The sequence below is a fragment of the Gopherus evgoodei genome, chromosome 2 (assembly GCF_007399415.2).
Source record: "Gopherus evgoodei ecotype Sinaloan lineage chromosome 2, rGopEvg1_v1.p, whole genome shotgun sequence".
NCBI classification, from domain to species: Eukaryota; Metazoa; Chordata; order Testudines; family Testudinidae; genus Gopherus; species Gopherus evgoodei.
In genome coordinates, this window is record NC_044323.1 from 117,907,198 (window position 1) to 117,925,072 (window position 17,875).

The following is a 17,875-nucleotide window of genomic DNA, read 5'->3' on the forward strand; positions in this document are numbered from 1 at the left end:
TTATATCTAATACACTGAACTGATACAGTCTGCCCCAAACATATAGTGTTCATACTTGAGACTTCCTTCAAGAACACAAGACAGGTCCTTTTAACTGTTGGGACACTACCTATGGGAAGAACTAGAATATTCAAAACAAAAAGAGCATAAATAATGGCTTCTCAGTGGAAGATATTGAAGCTTGCTATTTAGTCATTACTAAATCTACAAGAACAGTAAAGAAACTTTACTGCCAAAAGAAAGTCACACACTTTACAGGGAAAAGCTCCAGTTCTAGGAGACCATGAAACAGCACTTTCATGGTCAAAACAGCAAAAAAGGCAATAGTAATTTAAAGTACCAGTGTCAGAAATATGCGCACACCTATTCATGTTAATAGGTAAACACTTTTCTATCTAGAGCTATACAACCTAAGAGACTTAAATGCACACAGCATTAAAACATTGCTATTACTTTGGATTTTCAGCTCCAGAAAAACAGGATGTACTTTTCCCATGGATAAAAAACTAGTCGCACCCTGAAAAGGTGTTGAGCACTTCCTTAAAAATGCTGGATGCCATTAACTCCTAATGCTGCAGGGAGCGCTCAGCACCTCTCAGGTATGTGCTCTAAATTCTACAGGATCAAACCCTAAATTGTTGATGTACAAAGAGGAAGCAGAGCATGGCACAGAAAAAATAGCTGTTATTTTGCAATATAAATGAAATAGAACTCCATGGTTGCCCCTTTGTCTTTCACTGAGGCAACAGACATTGCTTACACTTCACCCGTTACTGCTTTTAATTCAGCTTCCCGGTTTGCTATTTACTATCGGAATAAAACCATCTCATCTTTCCATATTTTCAAAAGCAAGACAACCACTTGTTGATGGCAACATCAACAGGGGAGCCATTTTTCATTTTCATATTGAAAAAGGGAGGGACTCAACCTATGAGCCTTAGCAAAGTATTGTGAAAAACAGCTTACGTAGCCCCACCCCGTGTAGGTAGGTGGTGGGGGATTTAACATGGCAGGAATTCTTGGCTGCAGTGCCACTCACAAGACGACGAGAAAAGGCTGTTCTAGCTCAGGCAGCTTCCCCAGGGCTATTTAAGTTACAATGGAGGCCTCACTGCACGCTAGCTGCTCTTTAATAGTTTTGCCAATATGTCAGATTGAAATTAATTAGGCTTCCTTTATCAGCAAGATGCTACCAAAACTCTTCTTTCCTTAATGGACATTTTAAAATAAAACAACAGACTAAATTAGGATTTACTTTGAGTTACTTACAATGCTGATCACAGTCTACTCTGGCAAAAACGACTTGATTATTATCTGGATATTCTTCCTTAATGACATTGGAAGCTTCCTCGAAGATAGGATGCAGCATTTGGCTGAAGCGACACCTGTTGATAGTCAAAGACAGCAAATACATCAATAACTTTCAAATATTTTACTTTTATTGGTGACTCAGTGAGAAATTGTGATTTAGTAGAACATCGATTTTATGAACACCAATCTTCTGAATAACCAGTTATACAAATAATTTCTTCCTAATGGGAAAAAAATATCACATAACTAAAGTGATGTCAAAGAACAAATTGACATCCCCTTCACATTTCAATGCCTTGGAAATTGCTTTGCAGTGGTTTGAAGCACAACAAGAAAATGATGGATTGTAATGTACTGCAATTTATGCACCATTTTTGCTGTAATTTTGAGATGTTCAGTTTTATTAACTTCTCAATTTTATAAATTTCTCAATCCCCATTTAAAAGCTCATGAAATAGGAGCTCTCCTGTATTTTAGCATGTGCATATGATCTGGTGGCTTTGTGGAAAATGCAAGTATGTATTTGTGTAGGACTCCATTGGTAGCCATATGAAAGTCACAGTAACATTTCCACCTATACAAGGAAAAAATAAACTCAAATAACGTAAAAAGTTAGTAAAGGGAATATGTACTTGTGATTAACCCAACAAATGATTGAATGACACCATTCACAAAAGACGCCTGTAAGATTCAGCTGAAAAATAAACACACATTAAATGGAAGATAGTTTGAGGAGTGCCAAGCGATTCTATCCATTTAAGTCCACAGAAAGTGAGTTCTATTCAGAAAGTCAAAGATTCCTTCCTTTTCCTCTCTTATTTTACCCTAAGTGAAATTAACAAAAAGGATTATCTGGGTTTCTCATAACTCAAGTAATCTGCAGCTAAAATGGTCAGCTCATATAAACAGTGCCACCAGATTCTCATTGGAAATGGTATTGATAACGATACCTATTGCTTTAGATGGCTGAATTTAAAATCTCAAACTAAAATTTTAAATTTAAGATCATGGTGTGGTAACATGTACCCAGCTAGGGAATTCCATGGTTCATTTCTTGCAGTGATGTTCAATTTTCAAGTGAAGTCTTGGAGAGAGAGCCTCTCTCCTGCTTTGGGAAAAAGGGATGGACATGATGGAAAAAAGTTATAAAAGCCTTGGCTCTTTGGAGACATTTTCATTATATTAAAACTTAAAACGGACACTACAGTAAGTACAATAAACCCATTATTTATGTTGGCCTTAAATTTAGTTTATCTTCTACTGTCTCCACGCTTTCTGTTCTTGTTATGCTGCAGAATTTTGTATTGACGATGTATATGTGCATTGTAGAAGCTCCCAGAGGCAGCTGGTTAGAGGAAACTGGGCAACTTGTTTCAGATTAGCACGTTAGTGTATTTTTCTACTAAAAGAATAAACCGTGAAATACTGAAGTACTGACATTAAGTGGATATCATACTTCTCAGAGTTAACATCTCATTCAGATAAACGGCAGTTTATCTTCCTAGAGCTATTGTTTACAGCAACAGTTCATTGGTTTGCGCTGTTCACATTTTTAAGACTATCTTCTAGGACTAGAAATATTTGTTTAAAAATGAAATCTTAAGGGCTTGTACACTTGCAAACTTACACCAAAAATAAAACAGACTGAGGCCTTGTCTACACTTAAGAAGGTCTGCCAGTAAAAATATGCCAGTAGAGCTATCGTGGCAACCCCAACCCCAGCATAGATGCAGCTTATACTGGTAAGAGTCTTTTGCTGGTAGGGGTTCTTAAGCCAGTGTTCTGAACAGAATATACTATACTGACAAAAAGGACTTTTGTGCTGGTATAATTGTGTCTATGCGAGGGTTTTTTGCCAGCATAGCTACGTTGGGTAGAGGGTGTGATTTCTCTACATTCCTCATTGACAGCTATGCCAGCAAAATCTAAGTATAGATCAAGCCTTAGCTTTTTAATACAAGTTGTGTTACACCATCCCTTAGGGCTTGTCTATACATGAAAATTATTCCTGAATATCCACATGGAGTTATTCCGGAACAGATAGTGTGCTTTAATTTACAACTTTCAAGTGTAGATCAGCCCTTAGATGCATGACTACAATTCTTTGCCAAGACAGGAATTCTGTAGCATTGGGGAAAGGGCTCCAATTACAAGTTTAGAAAATAGTCAACGGGAGTGACTTAATTTATCTCACTGTACCCATTTCTAAAATAGGGATAATAAAGTACATCATAGGATGGTTTTGTAGATTAATTAATTAGCTGATATTTGCACGGTGCTCTGAAAATAGACAGCATTATTATTGGGGCAACTATATAAATATATATAAAGAAGATTGGATTTGAAAATATAAGATCCTTTTCAAATATAATTTTAATCACTTGAGAGCAGTTGAATGAATTATCAGTAAATAAAATCTGAAAAGGATTTTTAAAAACTGCTTTTGCTTCCTTCTGAGATACACATGAAGCTTGTCTCTTCCAATTAATCTTTACCTTAGGAATGCCAAGTCTAATCTTCCTGGAAGACCTCTGATTTCTCAGGATACATATTGTTAGCGCTCCAACCTTAACTGAAGGAGTGAGGATGTTTTGAATTTAACACAGATATCTTCTCCCTTAAATGAATATTAGTCATTGGAGCTAAAGAGGACATCTTGTCTCTCAAAATTTCAGAAAATAATGTACCCACTATAGTTACAAATAACACTTAAAATTTAAAGCAGTAACAGAAACATTAATTTCTTTTTCCAGTATGATAATTTTCTATATTTAACATCACTTTTCAGATTGTTGGTTTCACTGAAGTCAGTAAATTTCTCCAATGCTGAAAAAAAACTTTATAAATATCAAGAATGGAGCAGAACCACCTTTTAATTTTTCAAAAATCAGCATATTGTATTTAAGGGAGCTCTATCAGAAACGAGATTTTCTTGTAATTAATAAGAAAAATACTAAACATATTAATTTTAACAAGAGTTTTAAAGGTTTAACCAGTCTACCCAAAAATGCTTTCCCTTCACAACTGCTCAAGTTTCAGCCTCTTGACTCTTAGGATGTCATAATATCACTAATTTTCTACTTTGATAATCTTCCAGAGTAGACAAGACTTGATTTTCTAAAGCAACTCTCTGATGCCTTTTTTTGTTGTTGTTGGGGATGGGGGAGGAGAAAGAGAAATAATATCTTTTAGACCAGAGGTCAGCAACCTTTCAGAAGTGGTGTGCGGAGTCTTCATTTATTCACTCTAATCTGAAGGTTTTGCATGCCAGTAATACATTTTAACGTTTTTTAGAAGGTCTATGTCTATATTATATAACTAAACTATTGTCGTATGTAAAGTAAACAAGGTTTTCAAAATGTTTAAGAAGCTTCATTTAAAATTAAATTAAAATGCTGATCTTAAGCCATTGGCCCGCTCAGTCCGCTGTCAGCCTGCAGTTCCGCGGGCTGAGTAGGGCCAGCAGCCAGGACCCTAGACCAGCACTGGGCTGAGCATCCAGCCCTACCTTCTCCCTGGTTCAAGCCAATTCTCCTCCTCTCTCTCCGCACTAAGCTGAGGTGGGAGTGCACTGAGCACAGGGCTATGGGGTTCAGGTGTAGGGTCTGACCAGAGCTAGAATGAGGGAGGGAGGGAGCTCAGGGTTGGGGCAGGAGGGATAGCTCAGTGGTTTGAGCATTGGCCTGCTAAATCCAGGGTTGTGAGTTCAATCCTTGAGGGGGCCACTTAGGGACCTGGGGCAAAAATCAGTACTTGGTCCTGCTAGTGAAGACAGGAAGCTGGACTCGATGACCTTTCGAGGTCCCTTCCAGCTGTAGGAGACAGGTATATCTCTAATTATTATATTATTATAGGAGGTTTGGGTGTGGAGCGCTTATCTGGGCAGCTCCCATTTGTTGCAAGGGGTGCAGGTGGGAATGTGTGTGTGGGGGGGGAGGTGCAGTAGCTCCCGTTTGGTGCTCAGGGTGAGGGGTGGTGATGTGAGGGGTGCAAGAGTCAGGGCATGGAGTGTGGAGGGGGCTGGGATGTATAGGGATGCAGGAGTCATGGCAGAGGGCTGGGGGCATGTGAGGAGGGTGCAGGAGTCAGAGCATGGGGTGGGGGAGCTGGGTATGTGTGGGGGTGCTGAAGTCAGGGCTGAGTGTGTGTGTGACGGGGTGCAGGGGTCAGGGAAGGGGGCTGGGGGTGTGTGAGAGGGAGTGCAGGGGTCAGGGCAAAGGGCTGGGCATGTGTGAGGGGGGGTGCAGGGATCAGGGCAGAGGGTTGGGGAGCGGGTGGGGAGCGGGGTAGGAGTTGGGATTCCTGGGGTCCGGGAAGGGGCTGGTGTCTGATGCTTGGGGGAGGAGTACTGGGAGCGAGGACTCTGGATTCCTAGGTTTTCAGCTGGTCTCTAGTTGTTCGAGGTGATGGTGTGGGGGGGCAGAGAGTAGGGCTCTGGACTCCTGGGTTCTGCCCTCCCTGCTGGAGGGGAGCAAGGTCCAGTGACCTAGGGTGGGGAAAGAAGCACAACCCAGCTGTTCCCAGGGTCCAGCAGGCAGCAAGCAGCAGCCCCTGGGCTCAGGTTTGGGCTGTGGCCTGCCCCATTACAGAGCCGAACTCATCTCAGCACCAGTGCTCCAACCCCAGGGCAGCCTGCCTGAATCCAGGGAGTGGGGCCAGCAGTGCTGGGGGCGGGCGGACAGCACAGCTAGGACCCAGGACTCTTCCCCACTTACAGGCCTCGCGGGCGCTGCAACTCCTGTGGGGCCAGGTCCCTTTTCCTGCCTCTGCTGGTGGGGCTACTTAGACTCCGCGGACACCAGGTAGCGGTATGGACATGCTAACCCGGAAACACAACCTCCCGCCAGAAGTGACAGAGGTCAAGAAAGCATGTGCAAATGCCGGCGGGAGAGGTGGAGAACAGCGGGCTGGGTAGGATTTTTAATGGCACACAGCTGCCTGCCGGGGTCCTAGCCTCCGGCCCCACTCAGCCTGCTGCGGGCCTGGGTTTGGCAGTGGGCTGAGCAGCGCCGGCGGCCTGGACCCCGACAGGCAGCAGTGTGCCATTAAAAATTGGCACGCGTGCCATAAGTTGCCAACCCCTGTTTTAGACTATCATTCATTAGAAAGGAGCTCAAAAACTTAAGAGGATTTTCCCCCCTCAGAGAACAGCTTTTTGTAGAAGTTATGGCAATATTGATTAAATATTTACTGCCATTCACTATCATTAAACCAATTTTTTTCCCCTGGCAGATGTCCTGATGAAGCACACTATACTGCATATATGTAAAGTATTTTTATATGAAAAACAGTGCGAATTGGTTTGAAAAATGACAAGTATTGTATCTTTGATTAGAATGATAAGATGTGTTACGATAGAACAGGACAATTTCCAACACGTAGAGATTTTAACATGAAGTAGAAAAGCTTTTGACACTTACCAATCAGCATAAAAATTAACTAAAGCAACATCAGCATTGTCTGGAAAAAAAAAACATAAAACAGTGTCATGTTCTGATGCAAACATTAGTTGCAACATTTAAATCAGAGACTATCTGGGCCAGAGCATACACAAGGAACAAGAACAAGAATTTCCAGGTTATGGAGATTACAATCCAGTTGCTGTTACAAATTTAGTGAATGGGATGAGTCAACTAAAATACTGCTATGAATGGGTACAGTCTATATGGGAAGAGAAAGGGAAGGGGTGCCATTATGTCAAGTGTATTTACAATGTCAACAAGCTAAATTTAGACAATTAAAGTTCTTTGCATTCAATACAAAAAATTAAACAACAAATCAATAACTTTTAGCTTCTGTGACAGACAAAAGTGAGAAGTTTCTAGACCTCTATCAAGTTGCTCCAAACCAAAGGATATGGTACTTATGAGGGATGTTAAATTACACACAAATGGGCGCACATACACACGCAAAATGAAAAGAACATTTAACATTTAGGTTGCAATGTTGAGCATTCAAAAAGTTTAGGAAATGCCGGAATTAAGGTTGTCTATGAAACCTTAATTTGGTCCCATTCTGTGTGTGCATTACGAAACAATCTTCTATACATGAACATATATTTTTTCTACAAGCCCCCATCTCATTTAGTGTACAGAATGGATGATGCTCACTTAATGAGCAGCTGTTCAATATTTTATTTTCTCCTCATTGTTTGATGTATGGCCCTAGGCCTTATTTACTGCACAATATTTAAATTATGGCCTAAAGTCAGAATTATTAATTTTCTAATGAGCTTTTCTGTTATGCTTATCGCTATGGTATCCAAGTCTTAAAGTAGTTAACGTTTATGAACTCCAAAACTCCGCTGTGAAGAGAAGGGGAGAAATCTTCCTTTTACAGATGGAAAAGGGGTACAGCGAGATTAAGGTCAAAAGTAACCACAGATTTTGGGTGCCCAGTTTGCGATGCCTATGATTTTATTTTCTGTGGTACTTAGCATTACATAGAACTTTATATGTCCAAAGCACAGCTCCCATTGACTTCAGTTGCAACACAGTGTGCTCATCTCTTCCACAAACGAGATTGCAAATGAGACCCCAAGGTCTCAAGTCAGGCACTCAGAAAAAAGAAACACATGATTAGCAATCACCTGTGAAATATGTGGTTTAAGTGATTTCCCCAGCATAACATAAGAACTCTGTGGCTGAGGCAGGGATAGAATCCAGTTGTGCAGGGCAGCATTCAACTGTCTCAACCATGTTATTGTCCTTTCTCTTCCTGCAATCCCATTTTCATTCAGTACACACCGTTCAACTTCTGTAACAAGGAGGCAGGGGCCCTACAGACAAAAGCCTCAATACACAAACCTGATTCATTCCCAGAGCATGGTCCCTCCTGTGCACTGAAAGAGGTAGGGTGCTGTATAAAAAAATATTAATTTAATTCTAGACTATCATAATGCATATGTTCCGGGGAGTGAAATTAAAGTTGCACAGGCAACCTTTATTCTGGAATTTCCTGGGTGCTCAGCTTTGCAACCAAAATGTTTATTCAATATAGCTGTATGTGTAATCTTCTAGGTTTTTAAAAAAACAAACTGAAGAAAAAACAAAATCCATCATGTGGCATCATATTGACATTCACATGGTTCAGCAGCAGGGTTAATGCTTTTTGATCCACCACACAGACCTCTGCTCCTGGAGCTGATGGAGTACATGATAGTAATAGTACGTTGTCATCCTCTGTGTGAACTAACATTAGAGGGGGATGAAATATTTTGCCAGTGGGTTTCACAAATACTTGCCAACAGCAGAACAAAGACACTCAGGAATCCCCATTCCAGGTCTGCAAGAGTGTGTACTCTAGGGGGCCCACATAATTTTATATGTTCTGCTCAAGCTTTACCCCTTCGGTCCTGTCCCCTCCAGTCTGTCGCTGGCCCAGTTCTGTCTCTTCCCACCAATGGCTCCTCATCCGAGTCTTTTTACCCAGGAAGTCCTAGACTCCCCTGAGTACCAGTCTGCCCCTCCCCACTTCCAGTGTCTCTCACTTCCAATGTCCTCTCCTCAGCTCCCACTGTTTCTCCCCACACCACACACAAATTCTCAGGCCAAGTCCCCTTGCCCAGCCAGTCGCAGTTCTCCCATTCCCAGATCCCCATCCTGTCTCTGTGAACCGACCTGTGACTGGCTCCCAATCTCTCCTCTGAATCTCCTACACCTCTCCTATTTCCAGTCTCCTTTGTCAATCAATCCCAGCTTCCTCTTCCCCTTCACATCCTGCCCAGTTCCTCATAGGGCTGGAATGAGAATTGCTACTCTAAGGAAGTATTTAATGTTGGAATTTGTACAAAACTTCCTTTTTTTGAACCTGCCATTAACATCATACTACAGAGATAATCTTTTTGCTCACACACTCATATATACACAAGAAAGCCTTCCTGGAGGAACTCAAGGCTATGGTTCACTTGTTTAACATAGCAGTTGAACTATGGACTTTGCACAAGTCAGTACAGTAAATTCTATTTATTGACTTTTTGGATCCAAGATAGTGATAATCACTTCCATTTTGAACCTGTCAGGTCCCAGATAGAGGACTGAATTTTGCAACAGCAGATCTCTTTTCCGAGACAGAGACACTGGAAAGTCCAATGCTAGATTAATCAGACCTAAAAGCCATAGCCTCTTAAGCCAGAAAGAAAGAGTTATGATCTCTCCTTCTTGTCCTTTGTACTGTCCTTGGGAGCAGTGGAAGAGGTGGGAAGACATATAGCAGAGACATTGCCTAGCTTTGCAAGAGGTCATTCACCACCTCATATGCTGGGTCCTGATACACAGAGAGACCAGAGTGCACTTTACTGCTGTTTCTAGAGGCAAAGAGGTCAATCATCACCCCCATCAAAATGATTTATAATGGGCGAGGACATTTCTAGGTGCAGGTTTCACTTTGCTTAATCTGACTTTTGCCACGTAAATCTTGCTGTTCATCTTCCCTTTAGTAGACAGTGCACATGGAGATAGAAAACTTTGTTTCACCCAAGACAGGAGAAGCTAATTTTCTCTGAGGTAAGAATGACTGTGTTATTCCTAGTTTACGTAAAGTACACCAGACACTTTGACTATCAAAAATGGAACAAATCTTATCTATGGAAGGAACACTGCTCCAAGACACCATGAGTTCTAGCTAGTGTATGGTGTACTCTCCTTGGATTGAACTGGGACCTGAATGAGCCCCTCCATTATCTCCAACTGGCATCTGACCTAAGGATAGGTCTGCCTGGTTTGCTAATGGTTGGACCTGATTCTCTGCACTCATCAGTTGAAAGGATGGAGAATATACAATGGGACCTTGAACTCTTCCAACATATATGATTGGGTAAAATATATAGGAGACAGCAGAACTACTGGATAGGTCTCATCATGAGAACTCTGTTTCACTGAAGCATGCCTGTGTATGAGATTAGCATTCTCAAAAGGCTTCAATCAGAATTGGATTTAGTTTCTGACACACCACTGGTTTTCTGTTATGGCTATTTTCATATTCTGTTAACATTGTTCTGAGATGAGAGCATGTACATGACAGTATTCATCACCATCCCAAATCTGTGACTGAGTTCCCTGGCACCATGTGTCTGTGTGCATCATGTACCCAAGGCGCTACAGAAAACGTATCACACTGTGCAATTGTGTCAAGCTCTCTCTGTGTATAGTTCCTTGATTAAGAAAGTTCTCCAGGAAGAGAGAAGTGAATTTCCTTTTTTTCCTGAAAGACAGTATTTAATACTACCATAATCCAGGAAGATACCCTGGGAATATTTGTCAGATCAAATGGCAGTGACTGAAATCAGGAAAGGAAAAGAGCTGACATCCATAAGCAAAAACAAAGAATTGTCTGTGTTATAGTAAAATGGAAACGTGAAGTTAAGGCTCTCTCAATAACTTGTTTAGATGGAGTCCTGCTCTGTTTGTTCCCAGTGCTCTGAGTAAATAAATACAATTTGGAGCAGGCTGTATTGCTTTGACCTAAAGTCGATGATAGATGGTTTCATTCATGTCCTGGCATTTGCATGGGTTGCTTGAGACTAGCAATTGAACAAAGCTGTTCCTGTGACGGTGGTGATTATTATTTGTACGACCACAGTCCAGTAGCCCTAATCTTGCATAGCTCCACAGAGTACCTTCTCTGGACAGTGTCCAATGACCTCATTTTAACCAAAGCTGTAGGTGGCCATTTGCTTCTGTGATGGGGTAGGCTGCCTTCAGGGCAGTAGGGCCTAATGGTCAGCTCACACCATCACCTGGCAGTCTTTAAGGATCTGGAAGGTCCAGCACAGATATACAAGAACTTAAAGGCAGATAGAGAGGAAGTGGTCCCAGGAATAAGTAGTGACTGGGAGAAAGACAGGCACTGTTTCTTTGAGGGCCTGGGACCAAACAACTGGCCGAATGAGCAGGGCGAGGCTCCCTTCTTTCCTAACCAAATCGGGGACCAACTGGGAGAAGGGGACCAGCATAAAGGCTGTCTCCTTCCTCAGAATAGGGACATACATCAGCAAGGAAGGCTGCCTGTTAAATCCTCCAAGCTAGGGGACTAACTGGAAAGGATGTTCAGCTGAAGGAAGCTCACATAAGCCTTGCAGCTGTCAAACTATAAATCCAGCTCCCAGAGAGAGGTGCGGGATGGGGAAAAGACTCCTGAATGAAGGAGGGAAACACTGAGTATGCTGAAAGCAAGGGGCCTAGGATACAACCTCACCAAGAAAGAGAGCTGAGGGGGAACTTCTGTTAGACGGAGGGAAATATTGACTACTCCGAACCAGAGAGCTGTGCAAGATATAACCCTAATTCCTGAGAGGGCTGAGGTGAAACTCCTGTTTAAAGGAGAGGGGTACTGACTGTCTTAAGGCAAATAATAGAGAGGCTATTAGCAATACAGTTCAGCTGCTGCAGAGAGGAGCTGAGAGCAGCTTTGAGGAAGCACCTTTGTAGCTGGCCCCAGGAGGAGCCTCAAGGAATCACAAAGTCAAGGCAAGTATAGCAGAGTCTGCAGATTTTTGTGAAGATGCTGATATGCAAGGTAAAGGTAGGAACAACCAAGGGAAAATGGTGGTGGGATTTAAGGAACAGTACTTAGCCACCTAAGCAAGGGTCTCTGGGCTGGAACCAAGAGATGGTGCATAGGTGTTAAGAATAAAAGAAGCCAAGAATGACAAAGTTCCAGACAGAGGCTGGGAGACAGTCTTGAAGACCATGAGATTGTGAGTTTCCTATTTTCTGGCCTTTTCTCTTAACCCCAGAAGGAGAATGGACTGAGCAGTGACCTGGCTGGAGGGCTAGGCCACATAAAACAACAGATCATTGTGGAGCCAGAACAGCTAAAGGGAGCATTAGAATCACTGCAATATTGCACCTGAACATGAGGAGATGATTTGGAGATGAGTGGCTCAAGCATACTCTCAAACTGAAAAAATGTGGTATCAAACCATTTGTGTGTGCACGCATGTGTGTGTCCATCCAACTTTAGATAGGGCTAGTTGAGAATCATACAGATCACTCTGACGGAACTGAGGGCAGCTACAGTTCTCCTGTTGTACTTCTCCTGTTGTACTCATGTCTCCTGTTGTACTTCAGGGACTGCTCCAATTTGCCATATGATCTATATTCCTTTACACAGTGTCTGGGAGGAGCCAGAATTGTAAATTGACATTTCTGGTGACTCAGGGCTGGTCCAGACTAGGGGGGCGAAATCGATCTTAGATAGGCAACTTCAGCTATGTGAATAACGTAACTGAAGTCGAATATCTAAGATCGGATTACTCACCCGTCCAGACGGCGCGGGATCGATGTTCGCGGCTCTCCGTGTCGATTCCGGAACTCCGTTGGGGTTGATGGAGTTCCGGAATCGATATAAGCGCGCTTGGGGATCGCTATATCGCGTCTAGATTAGACGCGATATATCGATCCCCGAGCAATCGATTTTAACCCGCCGATAAGGCGGGTAGTCTGGACATGGCCTCAGTTTCAGTTTTCCATAGTTTCCCATTGTATCACTAAGACAGCTGGTAAATAATCTGCATCAATAATGCATTTGAAGGACCAAAGTCCTATGAAACATATGTAGCCTCCTATCTTTTTCAGACAGAAGCACTTAGGCCATGGGAGTTTTAGGTTGAGAGAGATCATACTAGCAATACTGTCACCAACATTAGTACTGCTTGTGAATGCATGTGGAGGAACTTAAGGTACTAGTGACAGTTTTGTTTTTGCGCTGGTGTTGAGTTGGTGTGATGCCATCTGAAATTTTTCATGACCAAAGGAAAGGGCTGCGCTGATGCTTGTCTGGACTTGGCACCTTTGTTAGGACCTATATATTAAGGAGGGCACTGTGATTTAAAAATCTTCCCCAGTTCAAAATGCTAAGATCCTGACTACCGGGGAAGAGAGCTATTACCATCAGTAGTTATACCAGATTTAATTTGGACTGGTGCATGCTGAAGAAACTCCTGGTCTTATAATATGGAGGCTAGGAGGGCTAGAAAGAAAGAAATGGTGGGAAAAGAGGCCCGTTTATTGTTTACTTTTCCTTCCACATCTTGGCTACCTGCCGCTCTCATCACTTCATTGCCAGCTACTTAGGGCGGCTGGAGGGGGAGGGCTGGAATGGAGTTGGCAGTGAGGCATGGCAACTGCAGCAGAAGCCAAGAACAATAACCTGAACATAAGGGCATGGCAACCTACAGCAGAAGGTGGTGACAAGACGTAGTTGTAACTTTCCTATGGCTCTGTAGAGGTCCTCCTAAGTATAGTGTCACAGCACTCGATACTCTGCCTAAAAGAATCTGTCCTCAGTGCTTTGTTTAATTATATTATATAATTTGATTCCCTAATACTGATTTGGACAGCTGGTCTTCCACCTTAGGGAAAGGATAATTTCCTATTTTTGGTTATACATGTGCACAACTAGAGAAATCAACATAGATCTGTGGCTTAGTCTTTTCTGCAGTGATCTGCTATACTGTACTCTGTGAATGTGAGCAGGGCTGTGCCGCTTTATTTCTTCTTATAATTCTGCTTCGGAGAGGGCCTGCAAAAATAGGCTCATAATTAATAAATTAGTGTGATCTTGGTAACTACCATCTGGAAAATAAGATTTTTACCTTTAGAAAAATAATAGAAAAAATACTGAGGGCAAAAATCATTTAAGCACAATAGCACTATAGTCAACAAGCAGCACTAGTTGCCAAGAAAAAAACTGCGTGAGACAAACCAGATTGGTTTCAGATATAATTACAAAGTTACTACATGAGACAAGGTGGATGAGGTAATCTCTTATTGGACCAACTTCCGTTGGTGAGAGATACAACTTTTCAAGCCACGCAGAGCTCTTCTTCAGGTCAGAGTTACTACATAAACAGAACACAAAATGGTTTCAGAAAAGCATTTAAATAGTGTTTTCTTGAAATCTTACTCTCAAAATTAATAAAAATTGGCTTGGATTCAGATCCAGACTGAAACAGGCTGATAGATTAAAAACAAAAAATGATAAAATACAAGGTATTGAATGTACTCCTGGGGGAATTCTGCACTACTGTGCAATATAGAATTTGTGCAGAATTAATGTTCACAGAATTTCATTTTCTCCTGCAGAATTGGTGCTGCACAGTTGCTGGCCACCACTAGGGGTGGCTGGATCCAGCAGAGCCCAGCTCTCCAACTTGCAAATACAGGACACTGTCAGGGGGAAGGGGAGCTAGAGGATTCCAGGCAGCTGCAGTTCCCAGCATGTCCTGAAGGAACGAAGTGGTGTGTAGAAAACTGCGTACAAGATCAGGATCCAACATCTGGCTGTTTCTCTTTCTGGCTCTGTGAAAGGGGAGTGAGGGGGGAGTGGGGATGCTGGTGTCTGGGCTGGTGGGGCACCCCGCAGCTGGGCTCTGTGGCAGGGCTAGGGGGTATAGGTGTCTGGGCTGGGAGGATGCCCCACAGATGGGCTCTGCGGGGCAGGGAGACCGGGTGTCTGAGATTGGACAGGTGGAGCTTTCCCCCAAGAAGTGCCCAACAAAAGCATAACAGAGAAACAGGAACGGGGTTGTAATAGGTGTTTCTTTAATTCTCTGCTCCTAAGAGAACCCTTTTTTTGTTGTCTGTATTGTTACAGACATATTTACTGACTGGTATTTTTAAATAAATCACCAAAATAATTGAAACTGATGTGATATTTTGTTTTGTTGACAAATAAAATATGAAGAATTTTAAATATGGTGTGTAGAATTTTAAATTTTTTGGTGCAGAATTCTCCCGGGAGTATGAATTGAAGAGGGTGGATGGAAACAAAACGTCCATGGGGTATTGAAGAGGTAAGTGTGAGGTTTGGCCATATTTAAGATTTTCTCTAATTACCTTTGAGGAGTGTGTCTATGTGGTGTTCAATAGGCTAAAGTATCAGAGGGTAGCCGTGTTAGTCTGGATCTGTAAAAGCAGCAAAGAATCCTGTGGCACCTTATAGACTAACAGACGTTTTGGAGCATGAGCTTTCGTGGGTGAATACCCACTTCCTCAGATGCATGCATCTGAGGAAGTGGGTATTCACCCACGAAAGCTCATGCTCCAAAACGTCTGTTAGTCTATAAGGTGCCACAGGATTCTTTGCTGCCAATAGGCTGAAGAACATTCACAGAAGATGTAGGAATTTAAGGTGGCCCAAAGAATCATGAAGCACTTATTGAAAAGGGTAGTAGGATGAAATTAAGAAACTGACTATTTAAAATGTATATCAGGAAAAAATGACGAATGTCTTTAGAAAAGGGCTTCCACCATTTCCATTGTCAGATTACCACTTAAGAAATTTACAACTAGAGTGGCCAATTCACAATCATACGGTAACTATACAAAACAAGCCTGCAGTACTATACAACCTTTTTATTTTACAGTTCTAATTTCTGGTAGTAAAAAGCCACTTTACTTTACCTATTTGAAGTGCACAGAAAAATTTAGTCAGGCAAAGGACAGTCAAAAGTTTACCCTTACGCAAATTGGGTATCTATTAGGTCCTAGATGAAGAATGTTCAGGCAAGGAACATACATCTGATTGCATAAAGCAAACACAGTAAGACAGCAATAACTGATTTGTCAATTTTTGTCTGTGTATTTCAATTGGGTGAATAACTGTGGTGTCTGGGTACCACTTACAAGAATAAAAGCATAATTTATCCAAGGAAGACTACTAGGATCTTTTGCAGGTTTCAGCTGCTTGATGATCTCTCTCAAACATTTGATTGACAGATTGTTGTTATATAAAATCTTCCTGCGACACCCTGGCACACTCTTTTTCACCACTGTCATATAATTAGGATATGTTTTGCAAAAAGTATGCATTGTGAGGTATCATTCTAAAAGTCTTGATCTGCTAGACATTAATACCTCATTGGATTGCATGTGCTATCGTTGTACGTGAAGCTATGAAGTTCGGCTATGTATATGAAACATGCTGTGAGGTTGAAAACACCCACAAGCAGCCTTTCAGGTACAACAGTAAAAACATCTAACGTTAATGGCTTATTGAGGAAATGCACACAAGCACAAGGATTACCCCAGGAACTGTGTACAATCAAAACCTCTCAGAGACAGCACTACACAATGGGAACTGTTTGACCCAGGTCACAGCAGAAGAGCTTTCCAGCAAGTGGGAAGAAGATAACATGGGGGAAATGACATCATGATGGTATCTCACTCTCCCTACAACAACACACCTGGAAACACCTGAGGAAAAGAGACTGAACTGGAGGAAGTGATGGTCCCAGGCTAAAGGGATTTCTAGCCTGCAGATGAAAACCCAGGAAATCTAAGCTGCAAAGCAAAGGCTTGTGGCTCAAGAATCTGCCAGCCTGTTTATCACTCAGGGTGAGAATCTGCTAATTCATATCCAACCTATCTAGTACGTTAAGCTCATTTTGCATTTTTGTTTATTTAATAGGTAATTTGCTTTGATCTGTTTGCTATCATTTATAATCACTGAAAATCTATCTTTTTATAGATAAACTTATTTTATATTTTAACCCAAACCAGCGTGCATTTGACTAATGCAGGGGTAGGCACCTATGGCACAGGTGCCAAAGGTGGCACATGAGCTGGTTTTCAGTAGCACTCACACTGCCTGGGTCCTGGCCATCAGTCCAGGGGGCTCTGCATTTGAATTTAATTTTAAATGAAGCTTCTTAAACATTTTAAAAATCTTATTTACTTTACATACAATAATAGTTTAGTTATATATTATAGATTTATAGAAAGAGCCCTTCTAAAAACATTAACATGTATGACTGGCACGTGAAACCTTAAATTAGAGTGAATCAATGAAGACTCGGCACACCACTTCTGAAAGGTTGCCGACCCCTGGACTAAGGCGTCTAGGGGAAATCTCAGCTTGGTTACCACAAGCTGTGCGGGGTCCTCTTCACATTAAGGGAAAGACAGACTGGGTATTAAACCTGTATACTGGCCAGATTTGACCAGGGAAGGACGGTACTACTCTAGGGTCCTAGGTTGGGAAGCTGGTGGTCGGAGAGCCTGCATGTAACTGCAGCTGGGTGCATCCGTTCTTGTGTGAATGCTGGTGAAAGTGCAAGATTGGAGTATTCTGCAGCTTGTCACAGCAGCACAGTGTGCACAGGAGCCTAGGTTGGTGGGTCAGAGGGCTGAGTGGTATCCCAGGTCTAGGTGGCACCCCGGGGGGATCCCGTCACACTTCCCACATTCTCTAATGTATTCATTTCAGACATCAAGTTTTTTCTTTGCCTCTTAAAATCTTAATTTAAACAACTGCAAGATAATTTTCTAAGTAACCCGTTCAGAGAATCAATTCTGGACAAAGACACTTACAAAAGTATAATACTTTACACTTCTATTTATATAGCAATTTTCAAAGCACTGTTCAAACGTCAGTCTGACAATAACCCATGTTTTACACACAAGTAAAGAACAGTTGTAGACACATGCAAAGACAAGAAGTTTTAAAGTAACTTACTTAAAATGTCATCTATGTTTCCACTGTCTAGACTTGTTATTTCACTTCTTGCTGGATTCAAAAGCCAAGATACCTGTAAAAAGAAACAGGTTTTAAATCTATATTT

At 41.9% G+C, this 17,875-nt stretch overlaps 1 protein-coding gene across 1 annotated transcript in view; it reads right to left on the reverse strand.

The window, feature by feature from the left end:
• ERP44 (endoplasmic reticulum protein 44) overlaps positions 1 to 17,875 on the reverse strand; it is a 126,690-nt gene that overhangs the window by 79,713 nt on the left and 29,102 nt on the right. Inside the window, exons 2-4 of the mRNA XM_030551576.1 lie at positions 17,770 to 17,842; positions 6,732 to 6,771; positions 1,270 to 1,385 (exon numbers count right to left, since the gene is read on the reverse strand). Coding sequence (XP_030407436.1) covers positions 1,270 to 1,385; positions 6,732 to 6,771; positions 17,770 to 17,842 — 229 coding nt within the window. The remainder of the gene's footprint in view (positions 1 to 1,269; positions 1,386 to 6,731; positions 6,772 to 17,769; positions 17,843 to 17,875) is intronic.